The sequence below is a fragment of the Nicotiana tabacum genome, chromosome 7 (assembly GCF_000715075.1).
Source record: "Nicotiana tabacum cultivar K326 chromosome 7, ASM71507v2, whole genome shotgun sequence".
NCBI lineage: Eukaryota > Viridiplantae > Streptophyta > Magnoliopsida > Solanales > Solanaceae > Nicotiana > Nicotiana tabacum.
In genome coordinates this window covers 98,231,256-98,251,483 of record NC_134086.1, presented here as the reverse complement: position 1 = coordinate 98,251,483, position 20,228 = coordinate 98,231,256, and the positions used below count along the sequence as shown (strand labels likewise).

The following is a 20,228-nucleotide window of genomic DNA, read 5'->3' as shown; positions in this document are numbered from 1 at the left end:
CCTACCATCCCCGCAAGTCGTAAATTAGTTAAAGCAAGTGCGGAAAGTTTTATTTAAGGGAACAGGGTTCTAAAAGGCAAAACGACCAGTCGGATCGTTACATAAAGTTTGTAAAATATATATATTTCATGCACATAATATAAAATAATTATTTAAATAAAGCTACTTTTATTATATACATTATATATTCTTGAAAATTATGCTCAATTGTATTATTATATTTCTACCAACTTTTCAATGACACAAAGTTATATCACCGGAAAGCAGGGAGACTATCTGTATAGGATAAAATATGCTATGTTAAGTTGTGCATGGAATATATATAATATAATTGAGCAAATTATTCAAGAATATATAATGTATATTATAAAAGTACCTTTATTTAAATAATTATTTTTATGTTACGTGCATGAAATATATATTTTACAACCTTTATTTTCTTTCATTTTAAATTGTGCAAATAAATTTTTAAATTTTTGCTATTAATACTAAAATTATTATTACGAACAAATTATTCTAATTAATTTTTTTACTCGATATCCGATTTTACAATGTCTTCAACTTATATTAAAGCAATTACCAATATACAGCAGGCATCACTTTCAAGCATTGTTGCGTTGCAGACCCATACTCCTTATTCCTCATATAATTCCCTTTTCGAAAGCAGTCCAAAGTTTATAAGAATTTGACCGGTGATTAGACATGTACAAGTTAATCTCCTAGGAGACAGAGCTGAAGCCGACATATATATCCCACATTCATGCACTACCTACTCACGAAACCATAATACTAATGTCCAACACCCTCCATCCCTGAATTCCTAAACCTATATATATACATCATCATTTTCCTATCCCTTTGCCACTACGTACACCACATTCACAAAAAGAACTTTAATATAAAAAAAAGATGCAGGGAATATCATTAGAGTTTGATCAGCAAAATTTTCTTGACACCATGCAGCATCTCTTCAATGATCCCGACTTTCCCCAAATCTTTTCAGAACTAAACTCATTCAATAACACCATCCAAACACCTAGAAACCCAGGTTCAGAGAACACCATATTTGCACAAAACATGGTTCAACGCAATCAAGAAAAATATGCAGATGATCATATCGTCCCATTGCAAAAGACTTCGTCAGAAAATGATAAGGAGCCATCTTCAGATCAGGTGCCTTTGGAAAAGAAGAAATACAAAGGAGTTAGGAGAAGGCCATGGGGAAAATATGCTGCAGAAATAAGGGATCCTGAAAGAAAAGGCGCTAGACTTTGGCTAGGGACATATGAAACTCCTGAGGATGCAGCATTGGCTTATGACAGAACTGCATTTAAACTGCGCGGTTCAAGAGCTGTACTCAATTTCCCTCACTTGATTGAATCTAATGTTACTGAAATTAACAGAGTGAGGCCAAGGAGACGTTCACGTTCACCGGATATTGAGCTTTCATCTGATCAGCATGATGGTCCGATTTCAAAGAGGAGAAATGTTGACCTAATTAACAGCTTAGCTACAGCCAACTTGGATAGCCAAATTATCGTGGAGAGATGTTTAACGTCTAGTTTTTTTGCCTGAAGAAAATCTAACACTTACTACAACATTATGCATCAACGGCTACAAATAAAAAATCGTGGCTATTACCTAGCAATAGCCATAAAAATTGAAATTTCGTGGTTGTTCACAATTTGGTGAAATTTCTTGGCTACAATAAGTAAATTGACAAAGCTAATTCCTTCTTTTTGCTATAATTGGTTAGTATCGTAATAATAACTACAAAAATAGCTACACATTTACTGCTACATTATAAATTTATAGCTAATTGTTAGTTTTTGCCATGTATTTAAATTATTGTAGCAATAAAAAAAAATTTAACCACAATAAATCATGTCAAATAAAATATCGAATATTTTTCCTTCAAGTTGTAAAAATCGTGGCAATAATTGGCTCAATAGATACGATGAATATCATGGCAAAATAATATAGCCACAAATTTATATAGCTACAATATTTATTGAAGCTAATTCTAAGTTTTGCTATGCATTTGAAGTCACTGTAATAATTGTAATCTTCAAGCCATGATACATTTGTTTGCACATAATTCTATAGCTAAAAAAATAGTCTTGTTTCAATTTTCAAAAATCGTAGCAACTGTTGGGACATATATGCTCAGGATTTTAGGCACTAAGGCCACATTCATCCATGAGCCACTTTGTCAGCTTGAATTTTGTAACAATCCGACTGGTAGTTTTGAGTATTTGCACTTCGCTCGGTGTTTTGAGAGCTCCAGTATCTCCGCATGATGTATTATAACTTGTGTAAATCGTTGGTATTGATTTTCAAGTTATCCGGAATCGATTTGGAAGAATGAACTTCAAGATTTAAGTTTTAAGTTGGAAGAACTGACCAAGTTTGACTTTTTAGTATTTGACATCGAAATGGAGTTTTGTCAGTTCCGTTAACTCAGTTGAGTGATTTTGGACTTAGGAGCGCGTTCGGATTATAATTTAGAGGTTCGTAATCGAATTACTCTTGAAATTGCGAAAGTTGGATTTTTGAGAAGTTTGAGCGGAGAGGACTTTTTGATATCTGGGTCGGATTCCAATTTTGAAAGTTGGTGTAGGTCCGTAATGGCAATTATTACTTGTGTGCAAGATTTCAGGTCAATTGGAGGTGATTTGATAGGTTTCGGCATTGGTCGTAGAAGTTGAAGTTTCAAAGTTCATTAATTTTGACTTGAGGTGTGATTCATCATTTCGATATTGTTATGCATGATTTGAAGCTTCGAGTAGGTTTGTTTTGTCATATAGAACTTGTATGAAAAATTTGGCGCTATTCGGAGTTGATTTGATATGGTTTGGACGCTCGGTTGTAATTTTAGAAGTTCTTGAAGTTTAAGTTAATCTTCATGCGTTTTGGCATCCGATTCGTGCTTTTGGAGGTTATTTTGATGTTTTGATTGCGCGAGCGAGTTAGTATAATATTTTTAGACTTGTGTGCATATTTTGTTTAGAGCCCCAAGGGCTCGGTGAGTTTCAGATTGGTTTCAGAATAATTTTTCATAATTCTTGAGTGCTGGTTCTAGTTTTGTCGCATTTGCGATGTTTTGGTCGCAAATGCGGCCATCGCATTTGTTGATATCCAATTTTTTCCTATGTATTTTTATACCCAAAAAACTTCCAAAATAACATATATGCGCATATATAAGCACACCAAAAGGTTTTGGCATTTTAATGATTTTTAAACCAATTTATGACCTATTTTACATCATAAAATCCAATAACTATTCCCAAAGCTTGCCATTTTGGAGAATAATTTATTTTATTCTCATATTTACGCCAAAATATATCCAGCATGATTTTTACACATTTTTTACAAATTCGTTTGGTATTTTTAAAGCCAAATTGCATATAATTGCAATACTAGCCTCTTTAAGATTTAATAGCATTTTATAATTACAAAATTGATCCCAATATTTTCAAATTAATATTTATATATTATTAGTTGACTCAGTGCCTTTAATTTGCTTTTAAAATATTTTTACTATTTTTATAAAATAATAAAAGGAAAAATTGGCTATTTCAATTGTAGCCTCAATTCATTTCAATTATAACCCAAATTCCATTTCAATTTCAACCTGAAATCAGCCCAATTTTGAACTCAATTGGACCAGCCCAATTCATTCAAACCCATCCCCTTGACCCGTTTAATCCAATCCTTTTAATCCAGGCCGTTAATCATTTTGATCAACGGCCACAAACGACCCTTTTTTTTTAATTCTACCAACCCCCAACCCTAACCCTTATTTCTCTTAGACAACCGCCTCTGAAACCTCTTCTCTCTCAAAACGCTCTCAAGCACTCGAAACCCTAATCGCCTCCCTCGTCTTCTCCGACCATTATCTCGCCGGAGTCCATGGCTTTTCAGGCCATGGACAACTTGTGCTCACCTTCCTTCACTCCTAAGCCATGGGTGTTCAAGATTTCGAGGTTTGATCTCAACGGCGTTCGTTCAGATCTTCTTAGATCTGTGGTTCTATGGCCTCTCCGGCCTTGCTCCGACGAATTCGTGCTTTAGAAGCCTAGCCATGGCCATCTCTGACTCAAGACCAGACCTCTTCTAAGCCTTCTCATTTCTAGGGTTTCAGAGAAACCCTAAAGCTATTCGAGGTTCCTTCCTCTTTTATTTACTTAGATCTGTGATGCATCCGTGCTATATTCAACGTTTTAAAGCTTTTCCCCAATTTTCTTTTCAAAATTAGTTCGCTTTCAATTTAGGGTTTTCGAAAAAATCTCAAAATAACTTCCGACTCTTCTTCTTCTTCTTTTCTTTGTGTGACTCTGTCTGTACCACGTTCTTATGAGTTTTTCTCTTATGTTCTTATGTTTGCCATACGATACATGTTCTTCTATTTTTGTGTTCTGTTCTTCCCTCTACTGGGTTCTATAAGCATGCTTTACATGTCTATCTCGTATGTTCCTCTACTGTATTTTTTACTAAGCTTTTGCTCCTTGCCTACCTTTACTGGACTTTGTTTGAACCCTAAGCATGTTTCATCTACTATTTTCCTAAACCCGTATCGCTTTTTCTTTTCTGAACTTGTTTGAGTGACAAGCTTTGCCTAAATGTATTCCCTGTGTTTCAAACTTGTTGTTATCTCTGTTTGTTTCTCATAAGTCTCTGAAAGAGACTACTGAGCCTGTTCTATTTGTTGTTTTCTCATCTATGCATCTGATTTGAGTCAGAAACCCTAGTATTTGGGGGTTTTTTTTGGCAAGCTTGACTTTGTGTTTGGACTAGGGTTCCATTCAGAACCCTGACTCTCTTTCAGACTCATTCTGATTCTATGAACCTAACCTTCTTGGGTACTCTGATTTCTTGCTAGTTTTACAACAACTCTCTCTTGTCTCACATGTCTGTATGCTTTTTATATGACAAGTTCTCTTCTTTCAAAAGGCCTTTGTCCAGCTTGTGATTGATTCCGAGTTCCATTTTTAAAAGTTTTGATTGTGTGTTGTTAAGTTTCTTCAAATTTAACCCTTCTCACCTTTTTCTGGTTGGATTCATTCACACTAAGATTCGAATCCTTATTTTACGGGCTGGTTGATTGATTGTCTTTCCTTGTTTGACCTAAACCGTGTACTACTAAACTGTTTCCTTAAATAGGTTTTTGTGTATTTGCCCCTGTTATATTGCCTCAGAAAAGATTGTTTAAAACAAATCCTTTCCTTATTTATTTTTGCCCGTTTGAATCAAATCCCTTAACCAAAGGGAAACAGCTTGTGATTGATTTCAAAACTTTTCTCTTACCTTTTTTTACTCACCTTCTGCACTATAAAAGGGAATGCTCTTTTGCACTAAAGAAAGGGTTTTACAGATGCTTTCACAGACTTTTCTGCACAAAAACACAGGCTTTTACACATTCGAATACTGAGTTCTTTCACAAAAAAAATTATACTCTCTTCTTCTACTTTGTGCTTTCTGAAACAATTTTGAGCTCTCTCTCTAAAACTCTCAAGTGTTCTGCTGAACTTAAGTGTGCTCCTACTGTGTTTACTTGCCATGATTGCTCTATTATTCTGCTTGTTCTTACTTTGCAACTGGTACGTTATTCTTAGTTGAATAATGCTTCTTCATTATGTGTTTACTTCCTAGTCTGTTATGTTCTTCTTTACTATATTTCTGCAACCCTGTTGTGCTTTTCTTATGTGAACTCCCTTTCCCTTTTCCCCTTTGTATGTGAGTATAGTTCCGGCCATCACATCACTTTGATATTGTTGTCTATGACTCTGAACTGGGTTCTTTGAACCTCATAACTCAATCAATTCCCACTCCCTTCTCCCCTTTATGTGCTTGAGCCTGGACCTGAGTCTGGTGGTGTCCTAATCACCATCCAGACCTAGGTTTGACCCTCAAGGGTCTGCTCCTAACTTGTTTGACCAAACAAATGTCAGGGGTATGCCAGTCTGCACCTGTGGCTGGGTATGACCACCATTTGTTATGGCTCCCCAATTCCTTTTCACTTTGCACTTACTCCTAGATCTAAGTTCTGCCCCTCTCTTGCAAGCCATGCTTTGGGACCCTTGAGCTCCCACTGAACTTGGATGCCTGAGGACTGGCTATTCCGCACTGCACTATTCTAATTCTAAATGGTATCCTGAGTGTAAGCAATGCTGGGAATCCTTGAGATTCCTTGGAACTTTGAAACACTTTGGATAAAGAGAAGGCTTTGGAAATCCGGAATTGGTTAATCACATGTTATTGGACATTAAGATTGAATTAGGCTGCTCGGATCTAGCTGTTAGTTTTTACTGTATTTATTTCCTTTCTTTTGGTATGTAATAATTTGTATAAAGAATTTGGGGAATGTAGTAAAAGGGTGTGGGAGGGGTTATACATTCTTGCATCAGTAAGGATAGAAACCATGCTTTAGGATTTTAATTTTTTTTAGAAATCCTGCCTATAGGATTGTTCAATATTTCTGATTCCACATTACTTAGAGACCATGCCTATAGGGTCAACGCTTTATTGTGCTACAAATCACATAGAAATCATGCTTATAGGACTTAACGTTTATGTAATCAATGCATATAGAGATCATGCCTATAAGGAATGCATATGCATTAGGCAAACTGTAGGGTTAATTAACACAATCATCTTTTACAAGTTCAATAACAGGTTTTAAAGTCAAAATAGATATCATGCCTATAGGATTTGCATCAAACTCGTCTGATTCGCTTAAAGTAATAATGATATATTAACTGGTCCTTAACGTCTTAATACAACAACGATTTCAGAAGTCTTAATTCTTTGACAAAAACTCTCTTGACTCAATATGCTTTTAAGTCCCTCAAATCGGCATCTTTTTCTGAAATAGTTTCTTTCTAAACATTCTGCCTAAACATTTTACTCAGACCCTGAAATCATCTTTTAAAACAGTTGCAACTTACCCTTTCCTTAGATATTTCTATCTCTGAAACTCTTTCACAACCATTTATGTATTTTATTTTTACTGCAGTCTATACTTTCTTTTTAAAACTCCTCTGCATTAGACTACTTTTTCCTGAAACCAGTACCTTTTAAATCACTCGCTTGAAATACCTTAATTTCTGAATTGGATCCAAGTTTCCTAATGTAGACATTCTATCTAAACATATGGGTTGAACCAGTCCGTTCACTGTTTAAGTTTAATTTAAAGACCAAATCAGTATATGCCAAGATATGCTAAACTAAGTGTTTGTTTGATTAAGGGGTTTACTTGAGCCTTACCTATTTGTTTTGTTCATCCTTATATTTGTTACTTGTTTTGTGTGTCGCAATTAGAATTTTAACCTTTGAACTCCATATATGCCTATATCCCTTTCCTTCCCCTTTAGGATTAGAAGTCCTGATATCCCGGGTCTGATAGGTTGGGACGGGTACTAGAATGCAATAAGTAAACGAGACTGATCGCGTTTAAATACCTTAACGGGGTGGGAAAGGTAGAATATGGATATGATGACCGATGCGCTAATATCACGTGCGACCCCTCTTCTGAGGAGTGATCGCTGGGTATTGCATTGAAGTGATCCATATTAATTATAAACTTATGACTCCCCTCCCTTTATTTTCTTTCATCTCTTCTTGTAAAACTGTTCAAATCTCTTTTTCATGAATTTCTGCCCTCTCTACTTACTTCCGAAAATTTTCAAGTTGGTCGCAATGTTATGTGCGAATACTTATTTGAGACTTGACTGTTTACTTGTAAAGTCACAATTATAACATGGCCGAGAACCACACTAGTGGATCTTGAGGGGTGCCTAACACCTTCCCCTCGAGATAATTTCTAGCCCTTACCCTAATCTCTAGTCTCTTCATCTCAAACCCTTCTTAAAGTGTCCTAATGCACTATAATCATTAGGTGGCGACTCTTCAACTTCTAAACCCAATTCTCGAAAGGGGATAGAGTTGTCCTCCCAATGTCGTATACCCGATTTCTGACCCCGCGGTTAGAGAAAAAGGTGGTGTCGACAGCATGTCGACTCTGCTGAGGAGTTTCTTTAGGCTTTTACCAATGCATGTTGTTTGTGACTTTATTATCTCATTAATTGCTTTATTTAGTGTCTTTTATTCTTTCACTACGAAACTGACTTGGCTCTTCATGTCTTTTCTTTCCTTTATCTGCTTTCCTTTACTGCTTTATTTCAATGCTGTTGTAATTACTGCAATTATTGTAATCATTTATCTTATGAACGTGAAAATACATGACAATTTGTTTCATTCTTGTAAACTGCATCTTCAACATCATATTCCACTCATGCCAAACAAACACCATAGCAACGCTTATAATGAGTGGTTGCGCTATTCCAATATTATCACCTTTTAAATTCGGCAAAGGCGTATTTGCGGTAAAACCAGTCGATCAACGGTGCAGTCGACGGTTTCGTGCCTTTCCCTCTTGAGTTGTCCGCTCAAGGGTACCTGTCTAATACCCCAACAGAAACCCTACTCTGTCTAACTGTGCATGCATCATGGTCAAACCTAGCCGAGTCAATTATGTTGTCCACATAATGACTCATTAAGATAGCCTTGTCCAAAGTCCATCGGGTTTCCCTAAAACCCAAATAGACACCTACATGTTATGTGCATTTATTTGGAGAACTAAATGCTTTTTATGCTAATTATTGGTTTAAATAGTCGAGTGTGGCAGGGTAAGGGTCTAACACTCTATTTTGCAGAAAATGAGGTACGAAGTCCCCAGATTTGGCATGGTCACCAACATTCATCCAAGGCTGCTGAATTGGTGGGATGATCGTCACTCTAGTGATCAGACACTCGTCCGCAAATACTTAGGGAATCTGCCTTCTCTTCTAAAAATCCAGCATGACAACAAAATCATATAGGCTTCAACTCTATTCTGGGATAGTGACAGGTCTGTGTTCTGCTTCGGGAACCTTGAAATGACTCCTTTGCTCGAAGAAATAGGAGGCTTAGATGGTATTCCTTGGGAGACTCCGGGCTTGCTTATGCCAGATAATCACAGGGGTAAGGGTTTCCTTAAGATGATGGGACTGAAGAAGAACCCAGACTTGACCTGTTTGAAAGACTCCTACATCCCATTCGACTATCTGTACGAGAGGTACGACCATAGCAAGTCATACCACACCTACTCAGATGAATTTGCCCTCTCCTCACTGGGGCATATTCACAGAAGGGTCTTCGTATTCATGTTTTGTTTCCTGGGGATGATAGTGTTCCCTATGAAGAAGGCTAGGATTCACACCATATTGGCCATGGTAACCAAGACTCTGATGGAAGGAATCGGCGGACAACCTTTCAACATAGTGCCCATGATTGTTGCTGAGATATACCGGGATCTGGATAATTGTCAGCGAAAGGCCAGTCATTTTTAGGGATGCTATTTATTACTTCAGCTCTGGCTCATAGAGCACCTCCAGAAAGGAGAATACCGACAAGAGATCTTATGCAGAGACTGGGATGATCATATTGCCTTCCACCAGCCAAGGCGTATGAATTATATGCCTAACATGTTCGCTCAGCCAGAGGACGCTGGAGGATGGGTGGAGCTATTTGAGAATCTAAAAGAAGACCAGGTACAGTGGATGGTCGAATGGTTCCCTACGGAAGAATTCATTGTTCGATCCCGAGACGCACCGTTTCTCATACTCATTGGTCTAAGAGGAACTTATCCCTACGTTCCCTTCCGAGCCATGAGGTAGGCTGGAAGAAAGCAAATAATACCAAGGGTCAACAAAATGAGTCACTTTAGGGCCGATTTCCAGGACGATGATAGCCCTCACAAATGCCAAGCTCAACACATGTGGCATTGCAAGCTCGTTTTGGGGAAAGAATCTATTGAGCTAGACAGGTATCATGCTGGTTAGGTGCTGCACTATTCGGGTTGGTTGGAAGATAATCATAATGGTATAGGTCAGCCCGGGTTCATTCACGGACACAGAATCATCGACGAGAAAGCTGAAGCATGGGTTAAGTACAATCAACTGCGCAAGAGGATTCGAGAGTGTGAAAGTGAGCTTCGGGAAATACAAGAAGCCCATCAGAAGTTGATCGAGGAATGGAAGGATATGGCTGTCAGTGCCAACAATCGACTAGGGTAGTTGGAGCGAGGTCTAGTGGAGCTAGAAGGAAAGTTCCTCAAGAGGATTGAAGATTGTCGAAACGCTGAAGGGAATGCAGGCGGACATTTGGCCCAAGCTTATCTGCTGCTAGGACTGCGTGAGCTGGTGAATCTGTTCGAGGGGGATACCGAATCTAGGGAAGGCCCGTCTGGGACCAAGTAGTTAGAAGTCTTTTATTTTGCTTCTAATGATGTAATAAGGCCAATGGCCACTAGTGACATTTTAGTTTCCGTTATTTAGCGTCGCTTTGGATTCGTCTTATTTCTTATCAATAAAATGAGGCATTTAGCATTATAAGTTCTCCAAGTTAATTTGTCGCTAGGCCTACCTCAGACACAACGAGGCACCCAAATTAGGACGCGATTTATATTCTTGCACAATTTGTTTAAATATTGCAACATTTTCTTCTCATAACCTGCACTAACTTGTTACCTTTTTGCTTTTCTTTATTTTTTATCCCCTTTCCAAAGGTTAGTTCGTGCATTCTGGAACCATCATCATACAGTACGAGATCCAAGGGCTCTCCACCTCCTCCTCCTCCGAGTCCTATCCGAAACAAGAGCAAAGGTAGAATGGGAGATTCAAGCGCCAGAAAGGAAATTGAAAGAATTGAGATTCCTCAGGGTACCCCAGTTGCTAAGGAAACTGCTGCCCAACTTGAGCAGAAACTGTTGAAGTTCCAAGAAGAACTGGATCAAGTTCGGAACTTGGCAAATTTATCATTCGCTCTCACCGCTCCTGATGTCAACTTCCCAAATGCTCAAAATCCCGCACCTCCACAGAACACCCTACAACCACATATACAACCCACCCATGCTCAACATTGCAACACATGCCACACTCCACTACCCATTCCTGAACCACTAAACACCACAAACGACCACCCCCACAACACTCCCATCTACATAGATACCATACCCCACTACACTCAACCAATCTTAAGTGCACCTAAGTCTGATGACAAGGACTCTCTTATCAGAAACTTGGCAGCAGAACTCAAGAAATTGACCAGCCGAGTCCAGGGCATGGAAGGAAACAAAGACATAGAGGGGCTGAATTATGAGGACCTCTGCATTCAGCCAGATGTTGAACTTCCGGAGGGATATAAACCTCCCAAGTTCGAAATGTTCGATGGCACGGGAGATCCCAGAGTCCATTTGAGGACATATTGTGATAAACTGGTCGGAGTCGGAAGGAATGAGAAAATCCGTATGAAACTCTTCATGAAAAGCCTGAAGGGGGATGCTTTATCCTGGTACATCAGTCAGGACCCCAAGAAATGGACGAGCTGGGTAGGTATGGCATCGGATTTCATGGATAGGTTCCAATTCAATACAGAGAATGCACCGGATGTATTCTACATCCAGAATCTGAAGAAGAAGCCTACTGAGACATTCCGCGAGCATGCTACCCGTTGGAGATCAGAGGCTGTTAAGGTCAGGCCGGCCTTAGAAGAGGAACATATGAACAGATTTTTCGTCCGGGCTCAAGACCCACAATATTATGAGAGGTTGATGCTGATCGAGGGCCAAAAATTCTCGTATATCATCAAGCTGGGAGAAAGAATTGAAGAAGGCATTAAGAATGTTATGGTTACTAATCTTGAAGCATTGCAGGCGACCAACAAGGCTTTACAGTCTGGTGGCACGTCCAAGAAGAAGGATGTAAATGCCGTGATGGTTGCACAGGGAGCCAAATCACCACTAAAATACCACACCTACCCGTCACCTCCACTTACATATCAGCCTATCCCGAATTACCAAGCACCCGCACCCTCTTACCAAAATCCACCACCCGTTTACCAATCATCTCCACCTCCCGCATATCAATCCACTTCACCTAGATACTCTCAACCTACACCTGTTTAGCAAGCTTATAATGCCCAACCCCCTCACTACCAATCACCTCCCACTCGCCAAAATTTCCCTATACCCAGACCAAATTTTGACCGCAGACCTCCCAGACAATATACAACCATCGCTGAGCCAATTGACTAGCTGTATGAGAAACTTAAAGCTGCTGGTTACATCTCCCCTATCCCTGCCATAACTCCAGAAAATCCTTCCCAGTGGATCAACCCTAATAAGACCTGTGCGTACCATTCCGGCATGCAAGGTCACACCATTGACGAATGCCGCTCGTTGAAGGACAAGATTCAAACTCTGATAGACAATAAGGTTATCATAGCAAAGAAACCTGCTCCTAATGTCCGCAACAACCCTCTGCCTGATCACAGAGGTGGGGACATTCACATGATCGAGATCGAAGATAATTGGGACCCCAAGGGATCGATAGGACTGATTGCTGCGGATGATGAGCCAAAGAAACCAACAGTCAAACTTAACCCAATTGTTGTGCAGAACCAGCCCTCCAGGGACGATGAAGTAAACATGTCTATACCTCTCGAATTTGAAGCACCTTCTTCTACGAAGGTGGCCGGGCCAATTGAGGTTGGGTTTGGAGTTCCAAAGGAACCTATACCCTTTGAAGTTGCTGTGTTACCCCCGAGGGCACCCATTCCCATAGCAATGTCAGACGTAACATCGTTCCACTAGAATGCCATACCATGGGATTACACAGCTGAAGCAAGGAGGAAAGGAAAGACCAAGACGGGAGAAGCAATTGATGCGCAGGGTATGACCAGAACAGGTAGGGTTTACACTCCATAGCACCTAGCTGAGTCCAGTAAGCAAGCCTCGGGACGGACTACTGAAACTGGTCCCGATAATCTTTGGAGGAAAATACAAGCTAAGGAGTATTCGATCGTGGAACAGTTGAACAAAACACCAGCACAGATCTCCATCCTAGCTCTCCTACAGAGCTCTGACACATACAAAAATGCCTTGATGAAGATATTAAGCGAAGCTTATGTGCCCAGCAACATAACTGGGGGCGAAATGGCAAATATGGTAGGACAAATACTGGAAAGCCACAAAATCACCTTCCACGAAGATGAACTATCGCCGAAAGGACTGAGTCACAACATGGTCCTACACATCACCGTGCAATGTGAGGATTACTTCATCACTAGAGTCTTGATCGATGAAGGCTCCAGCCTCAACATCTGTCCATTGATAACTCTCAGAACATTGGGAAATAGCATACACGAGATCAAAGATGGGGCCATCAACGTCAAAGACTTCGATGGGTCCCAAAGGTATACTATCGGGGAAATCAGCCTATGCTTGAAAATGGGGCCAACCTGGTTCGACATTGACTTTCAAGTGATAGATGTCCCAGCATCCTACAATTTTCTGCTAGGACGACCATGGATCTATGCCGCTGGAGCTGTAGCATAGACCCTGCATCAGGCAGTGAAGTTCGAATGGAATCACCAAGAGGTGATCATTCATGGCGATGGTAGCAACCCCATATATAGTCGCCAGACCATCCCGATGATTGGAGGCAGAAGGAGAATAGTCGGAGAAACATACCACCACATTGAAAGAGTCAACGTTGTAGACAAAGATAAATGGTGGGATAACAAGATTGAAAGTATCCTGAATTGGTGTGGATACGAACCTGGAAAGGGACTCGGCAAAAAACTCTAGGGAATCGCCAAACCCATCAAGCTGAAGAAACATGGCACTACATTTGGTTTGGGGTATGAGTACACTTGGGAGGAGTTCAATCACTGGTTGCCACCATGGCGCGGTCCCTACTACCCACTGGAGCACCCGATACCTCACCTGGATCTGACTTTCCAGCCGATAGATACTATATATGGGTTGGAGGAAGATGAAGCATTGACAGCCATGAAGAATCTGTTCCTGGAGGATGATGATATAGATTGCGGTGTTATTTTCGAGGAGGAAGGCCCTTCTATACAAGTTGTGAACCGAGGAGAGAGCCTCAACAATTGGTCAATCAGAACCACCAGGGCCCGGAAAGCTTCGGGGTAGCAAGGCTAAACAAAAGCACCATGCATCATATTTTACTTTTTACTAGCTGATTTTATTTCCGCATTGTCTTTAATTCTGAAAAGAGCTCTGATACTCAAAACAATTATGAATCTAATTGAAGCATTTCAGTTTATTATATATCTCGATCTTAATATTTTTCTATCATTCATTTTATTTTACACAACATTACTATTACTTGCCTTGATGATGAACCAACGATTGTGACTTGTAACGAGACAACGCAACAAATGGATACAGACTCAGAAGAGGATGATATACCAGAAGAGGTCGTTAGAGGAGTTGAGAATTTTGAAAATAGTCCTAATTCTAACTTGGATGAAACTGAGGTCGTTAATCTGGGAGATGCAGAGAATGTCAAAGAAATGCGCATCAGTGTTCACCGGTCACCATCAGAAAAGAAAGAGTACAAGGAGTTCCTAAAGGAATATGAAGACATATTCGCCTGGTCATATGATGATATGACTGGTCTCAGCACATCCATTATAGCTCACAAACTGCCAACAGATCCAACATGCCCGCCGGTAAAGCAGAAGCTCAGGAAATTCAAACCCGACATGAGTTTGAAAATCAAAGAAGAGGTTACCAAGCAAGTCAAAGCCAAGGTTCTCAGGGTAGTAGAGTATTCAACATGGTTAGCCAACATCGTGCCAGTGCCAAAAAAGGATGGGAAAGTTAGAGTTTGTGTTGACTACCGGGATCTTAATCAGGCCAGCCCCAAAGACGACTTCCCCTTGCCTAACATACACATTTGTATCGACAACTGCGCCAAGCATGAGTTGCAGTCTTTTGTTGATTGTTTCGCTGGGTATCATCAGATATGGATGGATGAGGAAGATGCAGAGAAAACAGCTTTCATCACGCCGTGGGGAATGTACTGTTACAAAATGATGCCATTCGGTTTGAAGAACGCTGGCGCCACCTACATGAGAGACATGACTACCATCTTTCATGACATGAAACACAAGGAGATCGAGGTATATGTGGATGACATCATCATAAAATCCAAGAAAGCCAGGGATCAAATGGCAGATCTAAGAAAGTTCTTCAACAGACTGAGAAGGTACAATCTGAAACTAAATCCTGCCAAGTGTGCATTCGGGGTTCCTGCTGGAAAATTATTGGGTTTCATTGTGAGTCGTCAAGGAATAGAATTGGATCCATCAAAGTTCAAAACTATCCAAGAATTACCGCCGCCAAAGAACAAGAAGGACGTGATGAGTTTCCTGGGAAAACTCATCTATATCAGCCGGTTCATAGCTCAATCCACGGTTATTTGTGTACCTATCTTCCAAATGTTGAAGAAGGACGCTGCTACCAAATGGACTGATGATTGTCAGAAAGCTTTTGACAGAATCAAGGAATACCTATCAACGCTGCCGGTCTTGGTTCCTCCTTAGCCAGGAAGACCCCTATTGCTTTACCTTATGGTATCAGATAGAGCATTCGGTTGTGTTTTAGGACAACATGATAAAACAGGGAGAAAGGAGCAAGCCATTTACTATCTTAGTAAGAAGTTTACACCGTACGAGGCCCGGTATTCTCTTTTAGAACGCACTTGTTGTGCTCGGACTTGGGTCGCGCAAAAGTTGAGGCATTAGTTTTGTGCTTACACTACTTATCTCACATCCAGAATGGACCCTCTGAAGTATATCTTCCAGAAGCCCATGCCCACTGGCAAGCTCGCCAAGTGGCAGATCCTGCTAAGTGAATTCGATAATGTTTACGTGACCTAGAAAGCAATCAATGGGCAAGCCTTGGCGGACCATCTCGCCGAGAATCCCGTAGATGGAGAATACGAGCCCCTAAAAACGTATTTTCCCGATGAAGAGGTATCTTTCATAGGAGAAGATATTGCAGAATCCTATGATGGTTGGAGGTTGTTTTTCGGCGGAGCTACAAATTTCAAAGGAGTTGGCATAGGAGCAGTCTTAGTATCAAAAACCGGCCAACACTACCCGGTATCCGCCAAGCTCAGGTTCCCTTGCACCAATAATATGGCCGAATATGAAGCTTGCATCTTGGGGCTCAAAATAGCTATTGACATAAACGTTCATGAATTGCTAGTGATCGGGGATTCAGACTTGCTCATACATCAGGTTCGAGGAGAGTGGGCGACCAAGAACTCTAAGATACTTCCCTACTTGCATCATATACAGGGGTTGAGGAAAAGGTTCACAAAGACAGAATTTCAGCACGTCCCCAGAGTCCAGAACGAGTTAGCTGATGCATTAGCTACTTTATCGTCCATGATCCAGCATCCAGATAAAAATTTCATTGATCCCATCCCAGTAAAGATTCATGATCAGCCAGCTTATTGTGCCCACGTTGAGGAAGAAGCAGATGGAAAACCATGGTTCCATGATATCAAGGAGTACTTGGCAATAGGGGAATATCCAGGACTTACCAACACTACTTAGAAGCGTACACTTCGTAGTCTATCCAGCAACTTCTTTCACAGTGGAGGAATCCTGTATAGGAGGACTCCCGATTTGGGTCTACTAAGGTGTGTCGAAACAAAAGAAGCATCCAGGCTATTGGACGAGGTGCATGCAGGGACCTGCGGGCCACACATGAATGGTTGTCTTAGAAAAAACGATACTCCGAGCAGGGTATTTCTGGATGACTATGGAAACAGAGTGTATCCACTATGTTCGCAAATGCCATCGCTGTCAGATACATGCAGATATGATAAAGGCGCCTCCAAAGGAGCTTACTGTGACAAGCTCACCATGGCCATTCGCCGCTTAGGGAATGGATGTTATCGGACCTATCAAGCCTGCCGCATAAATGGGCACAGGTTCATCCTAGTGGCAATCGATTATTTTACCAAATGGGTCGAAGCAGCATCATACACGGCGGTCACTAAGAAGGTTGTGGCGGGTTTCGTCCGTGACCGCATTGTTTGTCAGTTCGGGGTTCCGGAATCAATCATCACTGATAATGGATCCAATCTCAACAGCGACTTGATGAAACCAATGAGTGAAACTTTCAAGATCAAACACAAGAACTCCACAGCCTACAGGCCTCAGATGAATGGAGCTGTGGAAGCAGCCAACAAGAATATCAAGAAGATACTAAGGAAGATGGTCGAAAGTCACAAACAATGGCATGAGAAGTTATCATTTGCCTTATTGGGATACCGCACTACAGTCTGCACATCGACTGGAGCAACTCCCTACATGCTGGTTTATGGTATATAGGCGGTCATCCCCGCCGAGGTAGAAATCCCCTCCTTAAGGATCATACAAGAAGTAGAATTGGATGATGCAGAATGGGTAAAAGGTCACTACGAGTAGTTAGCCCTTATAGATGGGAAAAGGATGAATGCGGTTTGCCACGGTCAGTTGTATCAGAACAGAATGTCCAGAGCCTTCAACAAAAGGGTTAAGCCAAGGAAGTTTACACCGGGGCAACTGGTGTTGAGGAAAATCTTCCCACATATAGATGAAGCCAAAAGGAAATTCTCTCCTAATTGGCAGAGTCCGTACATGGTTCACCGAGTTCTAACTGGAGGAGCCCTTATTCTTGCGGAGATGGATGGAGAAGTCTGGCCGAAGCCAATCAATTCAGATGCAGTGAAACGATATTATGTGTAACCACTTATGATTCCCTTAATGATGTAATTTGAACTACGCGACCTGATTCCTGTTTAAGAGGGGATACGTAGGCAGCCCTATGGGTTCGATCATAATTTAATAAAAATTCCATTTTTCCCCCGCTATTGGAGCTGGGGCAGAATTTTGAGGAGGGCCCTCAAAATTCCGAAGTTAATTTTAGTTCATGCATCGCCAGAAGCGCCAGCCCAGCAAACCGGGGCAGAATTTTGAGGAGAACCCTCAAAATTCCAAATATGTTTTTAGTCATTTAGCACAGCCGTCAGAAACGTCTGCTCAGCAAACTGGGGCAGAATTTTGAGGAGGACCCTCAAAATTCCGGAGAAAAGAGGTTGCAATGTCCTGAACCACGGCGCAGTCGTTGATTCATCTAAAGAAAACTATTTTCGATTATATACGTTATATTTGCTAAATCATGGATAATTATTATCTGAATTGCTGTTGTTTAGCGACGCTACCCCAATGACACACAACGTCAAGAGCCCGGGGAAGACGAACTAACCTTTCCCCTCACAGAACTCATGATTTTCTTTGGATGCAGGCACTCGACTTGCAATATCGTCAGGTATATTTATGTACGCATACTTTCCCAAGAATGCAACTTCTCAGAATCATCACTTGCCCGCAATTGCTATCCGTACCTAATCTCCCCAGCAGTCATATTGTCGTAATCGGCTATCAACTAAGAGATCTTACTACTGATCATCCTTTTACATTCTTGCACTGCATAAGACTACTTTTCTACCTTCCAAGGTTAAGCTCTACCTCCATCTGCATTTTGCATAAGGCTACTTTTCTGCCTTCCGAGGTTAAGCTCTACCTCCACCTGTATTTTTCATAAGGCTACTTTTCTGCCTTCCGAGACTAAGCTCTGTCTCCATTCGCATTTCCTGCATTTCATAAGGCTACCTCTCTGCCTTTCGAGACTAAGCTCTATCTCCATCCGCATTTCCTGCATTTTTGCATAAGGCTACCTTTCTGCCTTTCGAAGGTTAAGCTCTACCTCCATCCGCATATCTTTGCATTGCATAAGGCTACTTATCTGCCTTTCGAGACTAAGCTCTGTCTCCATCCGCATTTCCTGCATTTTGCTTAAGGCTACCTTTCTGCCTTTCGAGGTTAAGCTCTACCTCCATCCGCATATCTTTGCATTGCATAAGGCTACTTATCTGCCTTTTGAGACTAATCATTGTATCCATCTGCATTTTTGCATAAGGCTACCTATCTGCCTTCCGAGGTTAAACTCTACCTCCATCCTGCATAAGGCTACTTATCTGCCTTTCGAGACTAAGCATTGTCTCCATCTATATTTTGCATAAGGCTACCTATCTGCCTTTCGAGGTTAAGCTCTACCTCCATCATGCATAAGGCTACTTATCTGCCTTTCGAGACTAAGCTCTGTCTCCATCCTGCATGGCTGAAATATCGCCACTTTATTTTGAATGGCTGCAATATCACCATCTGCATTTAAATTTTCGCTCTGGCTGAAAGATCGCCACTCTTTGCATTCATTTGGCTGAAAGATTACCACCTTTTCATGGGCTGAATGATCGCCAACTTATTCAAAGGCGTCATAGTTCGGAGGCACCATCTGCATAGCCCGAGAACACCATTTCATGCCCGCGATTTTTTTTATGCTCCTCATGGCCCAGGACATCATAGTCTGAGGACGTCATCCTAACCGTCCAAAGACAACATTCATGGTCCAATGGGAACTTGCATCATGTTTAAATTATGCATAATACACGCTACATTGCTCACTTGCAGGTACACCGGCTAGCAAACAACCATCTCAGTAGGAGCGATCCCGCTCCGGTTCTCCGCAGTCTGTCCGACTCCAAATCTAATCATCACGTTCGTTCTTTTCGAATCCCCATTCGACACACTCCGTCAATGGTTTCTGAACTACATATGACCTGATTCCGATAAAACCAGGGATATGTAGGAGGCTCCAAATCCAGATCTCGGTCAAAACGCTTTTCAATCGCCGATCCGGTCAAAATTAGCCATCTTGTCTTTACCCGACAACTCTTTCATCCTCCTCGGGTAAAGAGGGGCAGCTGTTGATATCCAATTTTTCCCTATGTATTTTTGTGCCCAAAACACTTCCAAAATAACATATATGTGCATATATAAGCGCACCAAAAGGTTTTGGCGTTTTAATGATTTTTAAACCAATTTATGGCCTATTTTTACACCATAAAATCCAATAATTATTCCCAAAGCTTTCCATTTTGGAGAATAATTTATTGTATTCTCATACTTACGCCAAAATATATCCATCATGATTTTTGCACATTTTTTACAAATTCGTTTGGTATTTTTAAAGCCAAATTGCATATAATTGCAATACTAGCCTTTAAGATTTAATAGCATTTTATAATTACAAAATTGATCTCACTATTTTTAAATTAATATTTATATATTATTAGTTGATTTAGTACCTTTAATTTGCTTTTATAACAGTTTTACTATTTTTATAAAATAATAAAAGGAAAAATTGGCTATTTCAATTGTAGCCTCAATTCATTTCAATTATAACCCAAATTCCATTT

At 40.6% G+C, this 20,228-nt stretch overlaps 1 protein-coding gene across 1 annotated transcript; it reads left to right on the top strand.

Moving 5' to 3' along the window:
* Positions 1-815: 815 nt before the first annotated feature.
* Positions 816-2,005, top strand: LOC107800084 (ethylene-responsive transcription factor 1B-like). The gene has a single exon (XM_016623230.2). The coding sequence runs from the start codon at positions 910-912 to the stop codon at positions 1,573-1,575; it is 666 nt and encodes a 221-aa protein (XP_016478716.1). The 5' UTR covers positions 816-909; the 3' UTR covers positions 1,576-2,005.
* Positions 2,006-20,228: the final 18,223 nt, after the last annotated feature.